The sequence below is a fragment of the Carassius carassius genome, chromosome 35, assembly GCF_963082965.1.
Source record: "Carassius carassius chromosome 35, fCarCar2.1, whole genome shotgun sequence".
Lineage (NCBI taxonomy): Eukaryota > Metazoa > Chordata > Actinopteri > Cypriniformes > Cyprinidae > Carassius > Carassius carassius.
This window is the reverse complement of record NC_081789.1, coordinates 25,548,670-25,563,570: the sequence shown is the minus strand read 5'-3', so window position 1 is coordinate 25,563,570 and position 14,901 is coordinate 25,548,670. Positions and strand designations below refer to the sequence as shown.

The 14,901-nt window shown below is 36.4% G+C and overlaps 1 protein-coding gene across 1 annotated transcript; it reads right to left on the bottom strand.

Moving 5' to 3' along the window:
• Positions 1 to 1,129: 1,129 nt before the first annotated feature.
• Positions 1,130 to 11,643, bottom strand: kcnj12a (potassium inwardly rectifying channel subfamily J member 12a). Its single transcript, XM_059525210.1, has 2 exons — positions 11,013 to 11,643; positions 1,130 to 3,138 (listed from the first exon to the last, which is right to left on the bottom strand). The coding sequence occupies exon 2, from the start codon at positions 2,975 to 2,977 to the stop codon at positions 1,664 to 1,666; it is 1,314 nt and encodes a 437-aa protein (XP_059381193.1). The 5' UTR covers positions 2,978 to 3,138; positions 11,013 to 11,643; the 3' UTR covers positions 1,130 to 1,663.
• Between the last annotated feature and the right edge of the window lie 3,258 nt (positions 11,644 to 14,901).

The following is a 14,901-nucleotide window of genomic DNA, read 5'->3' as shown; positions in this document are numbered from 1 at the left end:
TGAAGGGAAGTTTCTGGATCCACACAGAGTTTTCTATCAGGCATTTCTGTCAGAGCCTCAGGGAAAATAGATTTAAGTATCTAAATAACATGATTTTACCCATTGAGTTCTCTAAAGATCTGCTGCTATATTAGGTTATGTGGTGCAAACTGATAATGTCTAAATTTTATATTTATCTACCTAAATATATATATATATATATATATATATATATATATATATATATATATATATCTGTTTGCTGTAAATATATCTATATAACATATGCAAGAGAATGTTGTCATCATTTTAGGAGTGATTGCCGTTTAACCATCTCCTTGTGCGTCTCACATGAGGCGTTGTGCTCAGCTGCACAAAAACATACACACACACACACACACACACACACACACATTCACACTCAGGTGCTCACATTGTTCACATGGTCTGTCTAGTTAGTGCAGTTGTAAAGGGGAATTTTATCATGTCTCACTGATCAATGTGTGTGTAGACCTCCAGGGATAGTGTGACATTGCTTGTCATTTGTGCTCGGATTGAATGCAAAAATAAAAATATTAATTTAATTCTTTGTATAGGTAGTATTGCCTTTGCTTTTCTCTCACTAGAAATTAATACCGCACACAAAACCATGTATCTATGCAGAAATATTTACACATTAAAGGAATAGTGCACCAAATATTTTTTTCATTGTTTTGTCATCGTCTTCATGCCCTCATGTTGTTTCAAACGTGTATGCTTTTATTTATTTATTGTGGATTGCAAATTTTAAATATATTTATGTAAAATAAGATTTTTTAAATTTATAAACAAAATATAATAAAACACTTTTATATTATACATTGTGCTGTCAAACGATTAATTGCATACAAAGTAAAAGTTTTTGTTTACATAATATATGTGTGTGTACTGTATACTAAATACACACACATGCATGTAAATATTCTGAAAATATTTACATTTATTTACATGCATACTGTATATGTATATTCAAATAATTTATATTATTTCTAAATATATTTAATATATAAATTCAACTTATTTTTCTTAAATATATACATGCATGTATGCGTATTTTTATATACATAATAAATATAAATAGTACACACACATATTATGTAAACAACAACTTTTGTTTTGGATGCGATTAATCGCGATGAATGGTTTCACAGCACTAATATATATATACTATGGAAGTGTATAATTTTTTATAAATAGATAATTGTTTATTTATTTTTACAATATGTACTTTTACAAATATATTATTTTTTGAAATCTTTCCTTTTTGTTCCACAGAAGAAAGAAAGTCATACCATTTCGGAACGACACAAGGGTGAGTAAGTGACAACAGATTGTTCGATTTTGGGTGAACTATCTCTTTAAGAATGAAGAGTTTAACATCTAAACTATTTTCATGAAACAAAATGAGGAAAAGATTCAAGTTTTCCATGCAGGATAAAAAAGATTCCTACTGCCCTTCTCTTTCTCGAATCTTCTTGCGAAGCCTCTCTCCAGCTTTCACACATTCCCCCATTAGTTTTTTTTTTGCTCATTCACGCGCTCACTCTCTCCGTTTGGCACTTTGCATTGTTCTGCATTGTAGAAGCTCCAGTATCTCCAGGAATGCAACACAAAATGTGAGTATCAAAAAGTTTGTACTAAAGGTTCATATCTCCGACTCCCTGCGGTATGACCTTTGCTCCGTGCAGCGAGGGTTCTGCAGTCGTTCAAATTCATGTCGAGGGGTTCTCTCTGGGCTGAGGCTCATTGCTCGCTCTGGCTTTATACCTTCTGGAACGTCGTCCTCCTCTTCGTGGTTCAGGATTGCCAGCTCATTCTCGTAGCAGAAGGTGTTGGCGCTGGGCACCACCAAGTACTTGTTTTCCATCATGTCCTTGGCACTGCAGTGCGGTGTGGACGGCACCTCGTACGTCTTGTGGAAGTGTGAGTAGTCAACCTTGTATTGGTTCTTTTCCTCGAACAACACCGGCTCGAATCGATGGCCCCAGAGGATTTCGCTAGCCAAGTAGGAGCTTCGCGCCTGCGCCGTCATGGCTGTGGCCTCCACCATTCCCTCCAAGATGACCACAATCTCAAAATCCGCTGTTTCTAGGTCCTGCTTGCTGATGCCAAACAAAGGGCTCTCTTGGTCGATTTGATGCAGGATGGTGATTGGTGAGACGAGGAAGATGCGATCAAGTCCTTTGTCGAAACCAACGTTAATGTCCAGCTGGTCGAGGGGGATATACTCGCCTTCGGTCGTAACCCTCGGCTTGATGAGCTGCGCTCGGACATGTGCCTCAACGATGTGGCTCTTTCGCAAGTTTCCTACCCGCCACATCAAGTACAGTTTCCCATCGCGCATGGCAATGATGGCGTTATGAGAGAACAGTAGAGTCTGTGCTCGCTTCTTGGGACGTGCCATTTTGGCCATGATTGCCCCAATCATGAAGCAGTCGATGATGCTGCCCACGATGGACTGGAAGACCACAAGAAACACAGCGAGAGGACACTCTTCCGTCACGCAGCGGAAACCGTAACCGATGGTTGTTTGCGTCTCGATGGAAAACAGGAACGCTGCAATGAAGCCGTTCACTTGTAGCACGCATGGCGTGAAGTTGTCGTCCCCTGCCGGGTTGTCCAAATCACCGTGAAGAAGCGCAATGACCCAAAACGCCAACCCGAACGCTAACCAAGAAATCACGAAGACTAGCGTGAAAACAAGTAGCATGTAGCGCCAGCGGATGTCCACACAAGTGGTGAATATGTCCGCCAGGTAGCGCAGGGACTTCTCGTTCATGTTGGTGAACTGCACATTGCATTGTCCATTTTTCTTTACAAAGCGGTTTCGACATTTCCGCCGAGTATGGATCTTGCCGTTGCCATATCCATTCATCCCTCCACCGTGCATGGTCGTCAAGCGCAGACCATCCTCCTCCGTCGACACGATGCTGTAGCGACCGATCCGACCCACGCTCATTCTCTTTAGCACTCCTTGGCCTTCCTATCTTTGCGATCTGGTGTTTCCTCTCTTTTGGAGCGGTTTAGTAGTAGTACGAGTCCAGGGTGGTGGGTGGTTCAGTTGTAGTGTTGTTGGGACAAGTCCAATCCAAAGTAGAAGCCCTTCGGTTTCCTCAGACCCTTGAGAAATGAAACAGATCATTAGTGCTGCATGTTTGTATCAGTTTATAAAGCTAAAAATAAGATTGGTGCTGTTTGAGAGAGATGCTGCACATATAAACATTCTTATATCAAAGTAATTGTTTCAGCAGATATTCTTTCAAGTAATTTCCTGCATGTATTATTATAAAAAAGGTGTTAAAAGTATTTGTTAGAGCATTGATAGGTGGTTTCTAGGGAATTGTCATGTGGTTGCTAGGCATTACTAGGGCGTTCTGAGTTTTTACTAGAGCATTTCTAGGTGTTTGCTAGAGTGTTCTGAATGTATGTGAGGATGTTGCCAGGCGGTTGCGACCATGTTCTAAATGTTTTCTAGGGCATTGGTGGTTTCTAGGGTGTCTTGAATCTTTGGTAGAGTGTTTGCTAGGGTGTTCCGAGTTTTTTACTAGGGCGCTGCCAGGTGTTGCTAAGGGCATTTTATGTGTTTGCTAGTGTGTTGTCAGTGTTTACTACAGCATTGCTAGGGGTTTCTGATGGTTTGTTGGGACATTGCTAGGCTTTTTTGGGTGTTTTTTTAGGGTGTTGCTATGTGGCTGTTAGGCTTTCTGGGTGTTTTCTAGTATGTTGCCAGGGGTTGCTACAATGTTATGAATGTTTGTCAGGGTGTTGCTACAGTAGGTAGTTGCTAGTTGTTAGGGTGTTGCAAGGTGGTTGCTAGTTGTTAGGGTGTTGCTACATTAGGTAGTTGCTAGTTGTTAGGGTGTTGCTACAGTAGGTAGTTGCTAGTTGTTAGGGTGTTGCAAGGTGGTTGCTAGTTGTTAGGTTGTTGCTACAGTAGGTGGTTGCTAGTTGTTAGGGTGTTGCTAGGTAGTTGCTAGTTGTCAGGGTGTTGCAAGGTGGTTGCTAGTTGTTAAGTTGTTGCTACAGTAGGTGGTTGCTAGTTGTTGGGGTGTTGCTAGGTAGTTGCTAGTTGTTAGGGTGTTGCAAGGTGGTTGCTAGTTGTTAGGTTGTTGCTACAGTAGGTGGTTGCTAGTTGTTAGGGTGTTGCTAGGTAGTTGCTAGTTGTTAGGGTGTTGCAAGGTGGTTGCTAGTTGTTAGGTTGTTGCTACAGTAGGTGGTTGCTAGTTGTTACGGTGTTGCTAGTTGGTTTCTAGGCTTTGTGGGTATTTTCCAGGATGTTGCTGCGGTGTTCTTAATGTTTGTTAGGGTGTTGCTAGGTATTTGCTTGTTGTTAGGGTGTTGTTAGGCAGTTGGTAGTTGTTAGGGTGTTGTTAGGTAATTGCTAGTTGTTAGGGTGTTGTTAGGTAGTTGCTAGTTGTTAGGATGTTGCTAGGTAGTTGCTAGTTGTTAGGGTGTTGCAAGGTGTTGCTAAGCTTTCTGGGTGTTTTCTTGGATGTTGCTGCGGTGTTCTGAATGTTTGTTAGTGTGTTGCTAGGTGGTCGCTAGTTGTTAGGGTGTTGCTAGGAGGTTGCTGGATGTTGGGGTGTTTCTAGTTGGTTTCTAGGCTTTGTGGGTGTTTTCTGGGATGTTGTTACAATGTTCGGAGTGTTTTTTAGAGTGTTGCTAAGTGGTTGCTAGGCTTTCTAGGTGTTTTTTATGATGTTGCTGTGGTGTTCTGAATGTTTGTTAGGGTGTTGCTAGATAGTTGCTAGTTGTTAAGGTGTTGCTAGATGGATGCTAAGCTTTCTTAGGATGTTGTTTTTAAGGATGTTGCTGCGGTGTGCTGAATGTTTGTTAGGGTGTTGCTACTGTAGGTGGTTTCTAGGATTTCTGGATGTTTTATAGGATGTTGCTAAGTGGTTGCTACAGTGTTCAGAATGTTTCTGGGGTGTTGCTAGGTGCTTGCTAGGGTGCTCTGTATGTTTGCAAGTGCACTGCTAGGTTTTTGAGTAATTTTTTAGGATGTTGCTAGGGGATGCTCGGCTATGGATGGAAGTTCTATTTTTTTTTTTTTTTTTGCTGCATTGTAAAAAATATAAGTATTTACAACCATAACTTCTCTTACATTCTCTGCCATCTTGATTTTTTCTTTTTTTTTCTTTGAGTTTGTTGCAGGTCTTTTTAGGATTGCTTTCTTTGTGAAGAATACTGCCTTGTAAGTGAAAAGCTTCTATGATGCCTTAAAATGCTTTATGTGAAGGCAGCTCACTAGGGTTTATAGCTAAAATGTGCCATATGGAATCCATTTTTTTACATTAGTTCTCCTGGTTTTCAGATGGTGTGTGTTTTACCTTCAGACAAAAACTGATCATGAAGAGTGATAGAGGCTGTTTTTTTTTGGCTCATTGTAAGGAAACAGTCAGATTCTGTGTCTGACATTAGCTTGTCGTTGCACAGAACTTTGTATGATAGCAGTGTGTACAGGTCAAGGCGGGACACAGGTTTCATTTCAGGTTTCAAATGTATGTGTTTTTGTTCTCGGCTTGTACATTATTGATCAGAGCCCTGTTTTAAAGCTGCTTAACACAACAGATATGTTCTGGCTATCAAATCACACACACACAACCGCAGATGTCCCCCAGGAGACCCAACTCCTACCCTTTGAAATATTTGCACCAAAGTAAAAATTACGTAAAAAGGGGTGTTAACTTTTTGGGAGTTTGTGCTTGTGCCTCGTGTGTGTTTGAGAGTGTTTGCGCACATGCGCTTGAGTTTTAAACACATCATTCAGACACTCAGGAGACCTGTGTCTGCATGAGGCATTGGCCATGGGTGGCATCCCACAATCCCCTAGAGATGCTAAGTGGGTTGAAGAGGGGGAGGGCCATGAGTTGGCTGGGGATAGACAGAAAATTAAAATAAGACGTGGAATAAATGAAGGTTATGAAGCAAAAAGTAGGGAAGAGAGACAGAGCTGATGTACGACAAAGACCAAGAAGGGAGGAAACCCCGTGGCCTGAAATCTAAATATACACAGTCCGCTCTCAGAGTGGTTTGGTGCTTTATTTGTCTGGCCTCCTTCTGCGAACCATACAGAGTCGTCATTACTGTCACACTTGCACTACCGCTGGCTTTTCTTCACTTATTCTTCAGATTAATACCTTTTCTTCTGGAGAACACCCTTTTTTCTTTGAGTATATTATTACTTATAATTTGCATGACAGATTACTGAAAAATCTTGATAGAAGTCCTTCAAACTAAAGTCTTAATTTTAACTTTATGTAGCTTTGTCATTTTAATTATTTGTTTTCTTAGATGAACTTACTTTACTTAATTTAGTTGTGGATGCAGAATTTCACATTTTTTAAGTTTGAGTTTTATCTAATATTTGTATTTCAGTTTATTTCAGCTTCATGTCAATAAAAAAAAGGATTTTTCATATTTTTAATTAACAATATCACGACTAATTAAAACTCAAGAACACAATGCATATACCAATTTAATATTCAGTATTACATTTCGCTCACCATTTGTCTGTGTGTTGTTTTAAAATGAGATATATATTTTCTTTATCTTTTCTTAAGAAACTGTTAGTGTTGTTTTCCTCAGTGTTATTTTGGTATTATTTATATGATTTAATATTTTGTGTTTTTATATTTTAATTTTAGTTTGTTTAGTAATTATTTTGTGTGCTTGTCATTTTATTATTATATTATATTATATTATTTATTTAGTTAATTTTTTTTTATATTTAAAGTTTTCATGTCCATTTTTAGTAATTTTATCATTTAAGCATAAACTTTATTTTATTTCAGTTAGTTGCAAGGCATAATTTTCAGACTTCAAGTTTTTAAGTTAAACAATTTTTTAATAGGTTAAGTTACGTATGCAGTTTCAAAATCACATCAAATTTTATATAATTCCTATTATATAATATATGGTTATATATTCTGAACAAATTGTCAGTGATGTTTACTTATGCAAGTTTCCTTGGGTGTTGCAATTCTGTTTTCTAGTTAAAAGATTACAGAGATTGGGTTTATTGGCTCTAGTACTGTGGTTAACTCTGAAGAGAATGCAGTTTTTGTGATTTTTCAGTTTTTTCCCTCCTTTTTCACAATTTTCATGACAGGGTCTGTTTGTTTGATGTGATACTTGATAACATCATTACATAATTACAGTGGCTGAAGCGTCTCTATGCTGTCTGCAGGTAGAAGGCAGAAGGGTTACAATTAGTGGCTGAACAACGTGATACCTGATCTGTACACACACTCACTCATGCATTCATACACACACAGAAACACTGCAGTATTGCCTGTATCTGAGCTCTCGGTGTCTCACATCATTTCAGTGGCATCATTGTCAGGGCTTTTACCACAGTTGTCTCAGATAACAGAGATAAAAACAGAAAGCCTGTGAACGCTTTAGAACAAAATCCTGCAATAAACAGAATTAAATGCAAATGAATGACACAGAATAAAACCTTACTTTCAATGCAATATAATGCAAATACTTGTAATGTTTTGTATGTGATATCTACGTAATATAATTTTTATTCAAGTTAAAAATGCATAAAATTACACCAAAGGTCAGCTCAGGTTAAAATAGCTCTAAAGTGAATGAATGCATGAACAAGAGGCGTTCTTTTAGCAGAAAGTTCCAAACTGGATGTAAGTTGTGATGTACGGTGGTGTGTTGCTGATTTTTGGGCTATGGTGCACCCTCAGGAGGTAGTTGACTTGTGAGAGAACAGTGAGTTCTAGGTTGTAGCAGCAGATTTGACCGGTGAATGTCATGATTTCTGTCCGTGAACTCAAGTGGAACAGAATATGGGTCATGGTTATGACAGAGCTGGTGTTTTATGGGAAAGTTTGCAAATTTGAACTCAAACTCAAATGAACTGTTGTTGCATGAAAGTTAAGATAACTGAGGTTTACAATGTTTGCTATTAGCATTCTGTATTCACTGAGGTAATGCTCAATGTTACACTGCAAAAAAAACCTTGAACCTCACTAAAATAGAAACCTATAGAATTTACCACTTGCATTCAGTTTGTTCGGGTAGATTTCATCCCGCGTTGAGAAAGACTTCCTCAATTTAACAGATAAAGAAGTCTACGTTTCTCAAACTAATACTTATAAAAAGCAAGTATTATGTACATTTGATTGCATGCTTAAAATAACTCTTTTGCATGTCATAAATATACCCGAAATAACTTTTTATACCTGATTTTACCCTTAAAAATCCCTTAAAAATTTCTTTAGGTAAATTTAGCAATATTAAATAATAGTTTTGACTTGAATAAAACCACTTAACTTAGGTTTAGGGCCCCCCCCCCCCCCCCAAAAATAAAAAAAAAATAAATAAAAAAAAAAACACACAAAATTACAACGTTTACTTTTCTGATGCAGCCCTGTGCAAAGAATGCTGGGAACTCAATTTAATGCTACAAAAAAGTAAACTTCATAGTAAACTTACATATTTAAGTTAAATTAATTAAACCAGCAGTAAAATCATTTTTACAGTGTACAATAGTTTACTCAAACTGTGTTTGAATTTTTATTTTTGTGACATTAATGTGCACTGAACAATTGTGTAGAAACAGTTTTCATTCAGAAATTGCTAGTCAATTTCACAAATAATTAAAAAGAAATGGAAAGTAATACCTTGAATTAAACATTATATTCTGAAGAATAGAAAGACTGAAATCGTATTTTGTAGTTTTATTCACAACTATGGAATGTCAAGTCCATAAAAAAATATTTAATACGATTGAAAAAACTAGACTACGTAAGGTCAACAGTGTAGTGTAACGCTGTAATGTTGACAGTGTTTCTAGTCACGACTGATAAAACCGACGGTTTGTCACTCTCAAATTCTTGCTGCCAGCTCTTAATCAGGTTACTGTGTGGTCAATGAATTATTTAATCATTTGCAGGATTGAATTGCTTTTTTATCATCATCTAACTCTGCAGAACCTTCGAGACGGCAGGTGAGATTCTGTTCAGAAACTGTAGATGAGATGCAGTACTCTCAGATCAGAATTACAGACATTTTCTAAAGCAAACGTTGACCTTGCATATGTTGATTTGGTTTGACAGTGAACTCATCAGAACTTCAGTATTTGACTTGATTTAAATGTGACAATATTTTTGTAACATCTTTTGACATCTTAACAGAGCAGTTCTATGATATGAAGCATATGATGATTAATGACTCCATGCGAGCTGCTTGCGGCCTAGTTTTCTGCAGTATTTAACGCTGAGATTTTTGTCACATTACCTGCTGTTTTCTGCAGTTTCTTCCTGTGCCAAGAAGTTCAGCAATATTGGTAACACTTTGATTTAGTGATTGCATGAAAGAAAAAAAAACCCATTGCATTATGCAATGCTTGACAGATCTTTAGATAACGTACATTCAAATGTCATAGAGCTCAGTTAAATTATACTCAGAAATTCAAACTTAATATTCCAGCCTGTATTGTTAAAAAACTTTTTCATGCATATTCATATTAGAACTTTCATATTCAACTTAGAAACTTTTTTATTTGCTTTTATGCAAAATACATATTTGTTGCATAAAATTATTATTGGAAATGTCACTTATACTGTATGCATCTTATACTGTATACTGTAGCATTATAAAAAATATTATCAAAAGTGCAACTCTACTATTTTATTATTGTATTGTTAGCATTTTTGTAATTATGCACAGACAAAAAACAAACTAATACCAGTTAATGGACAGATACTAGATATTTGCATGCCCCAATAGCACAATTTTTTTTTTATAAAGCATTAGATAAGTAAAGCCTGTGGTCGGATTGTGTCCATGTGAAAGTGATCAGTGATGCATTTCTACACGTCTGCATGAATTATTCATATGCATATGTGGATTGAATGTGTTCTGTATTTGTTTACATTGTTTTGTTGGTCTGACAGTGATGATTCTTTAGCATTTAAACCTTTGTAGATCAATATAAAATAGCAGATGAGTTTGAGCAGTCCAGCACCACCAGGGGTCAGGGGAGCTCTGACCTCTCCAGCAAGATGACCATGACTGTCACGCACTTAAACACACACACACACACACACTTTCATCTGCACAGTGTTTCTACTGAAGTAGTTCCTGGACAGAAGTGTGTGTGAGAGCGGGACTCTGGTGACAAAATTGTCCTCAGAAGTGAGCAAAATCGGACAAAACTTCTCTTTGGGGACACTTCAGGATGTCCTTGTTAGGGAAAATGATTCATAAGGAAATGCAGAAATTTTTAGCATTTTGGTTTGTCTGGAGTCTCTGTATTATGTGCTTGTTTAGTATGTGTTATGTTATGATGGACTTCACTTTTGGCATCTCTAAATGTCAGGGAGATAATAAAAGTGGGACTTGTCGTAGATAAAGACGTGTGAAAGTTTACAGCTTCATTGTGTTCATTCTTGCACTACAGAATGGCAGTACGGCTCATTTTTACTTACAGTACGCTCTGAAAAGCACTTAGTATGCATAACTTTCTGCTCAATATCAGGTCATCATAATCAGGTCAGTTAACGATGTTCTTATGAAGACTGATTATTCCCAGCACACATTAAAACATTTATGCACTTGGAGTTAAAATAACAAAAAATTACATTTGTTTTGTATTTTTTAAAATGTTAATATTGTATAATATTTAAAATATTGTCTTTTTATTGAATAATTCTTAAATTATCAAAAAAATAAATAATCTGATTATTTCATACTGAGTCCCTATGTTTATTGTTTCTAAAATTATTTTTAGTTTCATACTTCTGTTTAGACCCGCGGTATTCACAGACCTCAGCTGTTATGCAGGCATAACGATTAACCCTTTACAAACTTTCTCGATTTATTTTTAGAGCGTTGTCTTAATTTGCATTGACAGCAATGATGTAATATGTAATAACTGTGCATATAATTAAGATTGTAGGAGTGAAAGGATCATAGTAAACAGTAACACGTTTGAAAACAGTAGTAAAGTTTAGAGGGATGTTGCTTACCTTGCGTTTTGTAAGGGTTCCTCGCCCTCTGAAAGTGTGTGTGTGTTGTGTGTCTGTGTGTTTGTGTGCACAAAGACGAGGCAAGTGTGCTGTGGCGTTGTGGTGCGTTATCCAAACTGGAGCATTTGATGAGCGCTTGTGCAGCTCGTGATGGGGATCCAGAGCTCTGCCATCTCGACCTCACACACACACATTGTCCATCTCACATTCATATCCTACGTTCCACCTGTTTTTTCATTCTTCCCCTTGTAAAAGCATGTATATTCCAGATCAGAAGAGGAGAAACGGCCCCAAACGCTCCGAGAGTGAACGGACAGTGAGTTCAGACTGAATCAAAGCATCAGTGAGCTCGTGATGGACAGAAAGTCATGAAGAAACTCTTGAGTTTGGAGTCGTGCGTGTCCTCCTGCTTCTCTCCTCCACTCCACTGTCCTCTTTTCTTTCTCTACACACTCAGATCTTCTTTTCTTCCCAATACGAGTGAGGAATATTCTCTCATGCACCTGCTGGCTTCATCATCATCTGCCATCAGATCTATCAGTGCTGCACTTTTCTCATCTCTCTCCATCCCTCTGGTTCTCTCTCACCCCTCCCGCTCCTTTTCTCCCTCCCACGGCACAAGTGTTCAAGCGTTGTGTCACTTGATGCTCTGCTGTGGTCATATAGACACACACACACACACACAGAGGCTCACTAACTTTCTTCCTGTATGAAGAGCTTTTTTATTCGCTTGTGTGTGTGAATGCTGTTTCAGTGAGTGTCTGATCTTCTCCAGCAGAACTCATTTTTGAGCACATTTTGTTACCAAATCCTCATCACTGTAATACATCTGGGGGTTTGACTTTCAAGTCTTTTAAGAATTCGTATTAAATTCTTGTTAGATTTTTACAACAAATATTATCATAATTCATAAATATTTTACAATTGATTTTTTTAAATTCATTTTTATTCATTTTTCATTTTTACTGTATTGTAGTAAAGAGTATTATAGGACATTTTTTTTATTATAAAGTCAGTATAAATTAAAATCAGAACATCAAATTATCACAAGTTATAAATGTTTTACAATTTAAATATTTCACTGCATTACTGTAACAAGTATTATAGTACATTTTTAATTATAAAAAGCATAAATTAACAGTAACAAATTCATTATCACATTCATTTTCATGATGTACTGTATACATATTTTACAATTTAAATATACTTTTTACTGCATCATAGTAAAGAGTATCATAGTGCAATAATTGTATTTAATTATAAAATTAGCATAAATTAAAGGCAGCACAACAAATACTTTAGCTATTTATAAACATGCAACAATTTAAATAATACATAATTTTTTGCATTACAATAATGCAATCAGATTTCATGTGCTTAAATGCAATGCAAAAAATATGAATGGGTTTGATTTTCTTAATGCAAAGTATAAATGTTTAGTGAAGGGTGCATTCATGAAGTATCGTGTAATAAATTGATCTGTGATCTTCTGCTCTGTTAAATATGGCTGAATCACTCCCACTGAACTTTAGCACGCTTGATCACAATGCTAGTTCTAATTATAATCATTAGCAATAGTGATGCTTTTCTTCCAGTTTTGCCACTGCTTGCATTCTCTCTGTCTATTTTTGAAGTATTTGCCACAACAGTTTTTGTGAAACTAAATTTAATCTTAGCTCAGAATCTTCAATACCAACCAAACATCAGCACTTCTGTTTTTACCCACGAAACTGTGAAGATGTCAGATTTCATTAAAACTGTTGTGTGTGTGTGTGTGTGTCCGGCAGGCAGGTTCTGAACACTTGAAGTCTCCATGGTGATTGGCATACCATCAACGCTTTGAAGCATTTTTAGGTGTTTCCTGGAGAGAGTCAGGGTCTCCATGGTGATCTAGAGCTCAGCATCACGCTTTCCAAAAATGAAACAGACAGAGAAAGGGAAGATGGATGGAACGTGAAGTACTGGAGGGGTAAACACACACACACACACACACATACCTGTTGAAGCGCTGTCTCAAACTGTTGCTGTCAGTAATGTCATGTGCAGCAGTCAGTTGGGAGATTCTCTATAATGCTAAAAAAATGCATTAGATAACACCTAACAAGTGATGTGTACTCAAGCATCACAACCGCATATAAACTGCACTGTAACATGCAAAAAAATTCACAACGGCAACTGCATTGCAACATCTGAAAAAAAGCACTCTCCTAAACAACCACAAAGTAACATCTTCACAACCAGCCAGAATGTCCTAGCAACTATATGTCAGTTTACCCTGAACACTATAAAAAATAAATTGGAAATTTTGCATGAGAAAACACCATTCACAATTCTGTTAGAATGTACAGAAATAATGTTCTGAGTGGTTGCTAAAGTATTGCTTTGTGGTTGTTAGAGTGTGTTTTTAATGCATTGGTATGCAGTTACTCAGGTAAGTTGGGTAAAGTACACCTTTCCACAACAAACGTAATGATTTAGGGAATGATTCAATGACTCAGATGGGAAAAGATAGGGTTATTTGTTTTTGTCAAATCACTAACCCTAAGTAGGATAAATAGCAATAGTGATGCTTGACTAAAACCCCTCTAACTAAGCAGCTGCTGGTTTACTCAGCATCCCTCTGCTCTTCTCTTGTGCTGTGTTTGCTTCTGGAGACGTAAAATAGAAGATTCTTGTCCTCCCACATGCAGAGACCATTCCTCTCTCTTTAGTCTTTCTGCTCTATTTCAGGTTTAGTCTTTGAGCCAGTTCTCATTGTTTCTCTTCTAATGTGTGTTTTCTGTTGCTTATCCATTTTCTCTTTTCACACCTTCATCATGTTTTGTTGTTCTTTTTGCGTGGTTTTTGCAGTGAAGCTTTTGTTCTGGGATCCACTGAACATTCAGTGACTAAGTGTGACTCTGTGTAAGTCTGAATATTTTATTGCTCAGATGTTGCTCTTTTCGTAGTGCTGTAAGTGATTTTTGTGTAGTACCCCACTACTACCTGACAGATACATCACTGACAGACCAGAAATCACACCTGCCTGAGCCATAGCACTCGACAATTTATGCAATAGGATTTGCTGTGATTTGGTTTTAAAGAGAAAGTGTGTGGGTTTAGGCTTTGGCCTGGTTCAGTTTGCCTCTGCTGGTAGATGCAAAAAAACCTTTCAACCGTTCAAAAGTTCTGATTAAATATTATTGAAAATTGCATTAGATTTATATATATATATATATTTATCAGTGACATTAATTTTGGAGGCTCTTAAGAATGGAACGGACCTATTCTTTCTTGTCTGCTGGTGCAAATTAAATGTTTAAATCTTGTACATTTATTCAATAATAATTATAGGTTATTTTAGCCAAAACAAAATGTTGACATTTTACCTATAATCTGCTATTTTATTTTATTTTATTTTATTTTATTTTTTGTCCTGACTCCTCTACATGCATTGTTTATTGTTTTCTTTCTTCAATATTTTTCAGTATTATAGTATTATTTACCTATAATCTGCTATATTGTTTTATTTTATTTTATTTTATTTTATTTTATTTTATTTTATTTTATTTTATTTTATTTTATTTTATTTTTTGTCCTGACTCCTCTACATGCATTGTTTATTGTTTTCTTTCTTCAATATTTTTCAGTATTATAGTATTATTTACCTATAATCTGCTATATTGTTTTATTTTATTTTATTTTATTTTATTTTATTTTATTTTATTTTATTTTTTGTCCTGACTCCTCTACATGCATTGTTTATTGTTTTCTTTCTTCAATATTTTTCAGTATTATAGTATTATTTACCTATAATCTGCTATATTGTTTTATTTTATTTTATTTTATTTTATTTGTCCCGACTCCTCTACATGCATTGTTTATTGTTTTTTTTCTTCAGTATTCTTCA